Consider the following 1,921-nt stretch of genomic DNA (forward strand, 5'->3'; position numbering starts at 1 on the left):
GTTCGGGCTCCTCCTCCTGGGCGACCTCCGTGGCTCCTTCCAGTTCGGGCTCCTCCTCCTGGGCGACCTCCGTGGCTCCTTCCAGTTCGGGCTCCTCCTCCTGGGCGACCTCCGTGGCTCCTTCCAGTTCGGGCTCCTCCTCCTGGGCGACCTCCGTGGCTCCTTCCAGTTCGGGCTCCTCCTCCTGGGCGACCGTGGCTCCTTCCAGTTCGGACTCCTCCTGGGCGACCTCCGTGGCTCCTTCCAGTTCGGGCTCCTCCTGGGTTATAACAAATATGAAGCTGATGTTGCACGTGGTCAGTTCACCTGTACTGCACCAGGCACTAAAGTCTCTAAGCTCTAATAGACGGTACTGTGTGGCGAACTGAGTAATTACCTTATCGTAGAACAATTGTTCAAGACTCTCTAAGTGAATAAGTGGTTGTGGCAGTGCCAGTATGTAGGTCACATTGAAGAACCTTTTAAGCTCCTGGGTCTCCGGGGCTTCCACTTCGGGCTCCTTCTGGGCGACCTCCGTGGCTCCTTCCAGTTCGGGCTCCTCCTCCTGGGCGACCTCCGTGGCTCCTTCCAGTTCGGGCTCCTCCTCCTGGGCGACCTCCGTGGCTCCTTCCAGTTCGGGCTCCTCCTCCTGGGCGACCTCCGTGGCTCCTTCCAGTTCGGGCTCCTCCTCCTGGGCGACCTCCGTGGCTCCTTCCAGTTCGGGCTCCTCCTCCTGGGCGACCTCCGTGGCTCCTTCCAGCTCGGGCTCCTCCTCCTGGGCGACCTCCGTGGCTCCTTCCAGCTCGGGCTCCTCCTCCTGGGCGACCTTCGTGGCTCCTTCCAGCTCGGGCTCCTCCTCCTGGGCGACCTCCGTGGCTCCTTCCAGTTCGGGCTCCTCCTCCTGGGCGACCTCCGTGGCTCCTTCCACCAGTTCGGGCTCCTCCTCCTGGGCGACTACCTCTGTGGCTTCCGCTCTCACGACGATACTGATTTCGCAAATCTGTTTGGTGTCTTCTGTAGTGCACTAGACACTTGCCTCTGCTACCTCAGCCACGTACAGATATGTGAAGACACGTATCTCAGCGGAGAGGAGGGATTGCTCTAGACTTTCTGGCTTGAGGAATGGTGGTGGCAATGTCAGGGTCATGTTCACACTGAAAACTCTGTCAGGTCCATGTGGCACATGTCCTGGCTCAGACAGAATCGAATTGATGCCTACCTATAGATGAGTCATTATAAGGCTATGAGGGGGCAGATAATGTTTCCTAGGAAGGGTGTAGGAGAAACTCGAAACAAAAGCACCGAAAACTGGTGTCACGTTTACAATGAGAAGCATAGCGTACATATATTTTATTATCCTCAGCATAGTTGTTATATCCAGATAGCGCACCACGTTGATTTTGGTAAACAAGTTCTGCACCGAGATGTTAGAGGATGCCTTCCTAATGAACAGAAGATTGGTCGGATGCCCTATTTTGCTATGGATTTTACTTCTTTCCACTGGTGTCGACATTTTAGTTTAATTAACGTCAATCACATTAAAAATGCCGTGTGCATTCCCATATTCACATTTCAAGTGCTCAAGGTAGTAGGCCTACATATGGTTATTTTAAGATTTATGAAAACCAAAAGCCTAGGCTGGATACTCTGCTTTTTATTTTATTCTATTAGTTATCTATTTTTTTGTTTTATTATTATTATTATTATTATTATTATTTTAAGCATATATTTTAAATGTCTATTCTTTTATGCCTTAGGAATTTCCATTCTGTCCACAATAGCGCATGAAAAGAAATAAAAATCTAATTTATAATGAGGTTTGAATTACGTAGTTTGCATAATTGTTTCGCTGTAGTTAATACGTGATCCTCCTAAGATGCTAACCTTGTTCGTTTTAACTAGTATAAGGTGGGCGCCCTTGATAGAGACACGCTAATGCTTT

The 1,921-nt window shown here is 50.4% G+C and overlaps 1 protein-coding gene across 1 annotated transcript in view; it reads right to left on the bottom strand.

Moving 5' to 3' along the window:
• LOC138859839 (uncharacterized abhydrolase domain-containing protein DDB_G0269086-like) overlaps window positions 1-1,492 on the bottom strand; it is a 7,172-nt gene extending 5,680 nt beyond the window's left edge. Inside the window, exons 1-3 of the mRNA XM_070116138.1 lie at window positions 1,304-1,492; window positions 512-1,003; window positions 1-475 (exon numbers count right to left, since the gene is read on the bottom strand). The exon at window positions 1-475 is cut by the window's left edge and continues 767 nt beyond it. Of these exons, the coding sequence (XP_069972239.1) occupies window positions 1-475; window positions 512-1,003; window positions 1,304-1,492 (1,156 nt within the window). The remainder of the gene's footprint in view (window positions 476-511; window positions 1,004-1,303) is intronic.
• Between the last annotated feature and the right edge of the window lie 429 nt (window positions 1,493-1,921).

The sequence above is a fragment of the Penaeus vannamei genome, chromosome 3, assembly GCF_042767895.1.
Source record: "Penaeus vannamei isolate JL-2024 chromosome 3, ASM4276789v1, whole genome shotgun sequence".
NCBI classification, from domain to species: Eukaryota; Metazoa; Arthropoda; class Malacostraca; order Decapoda; family Penaeidae; genus Penaeus; species Penaeus vannamei.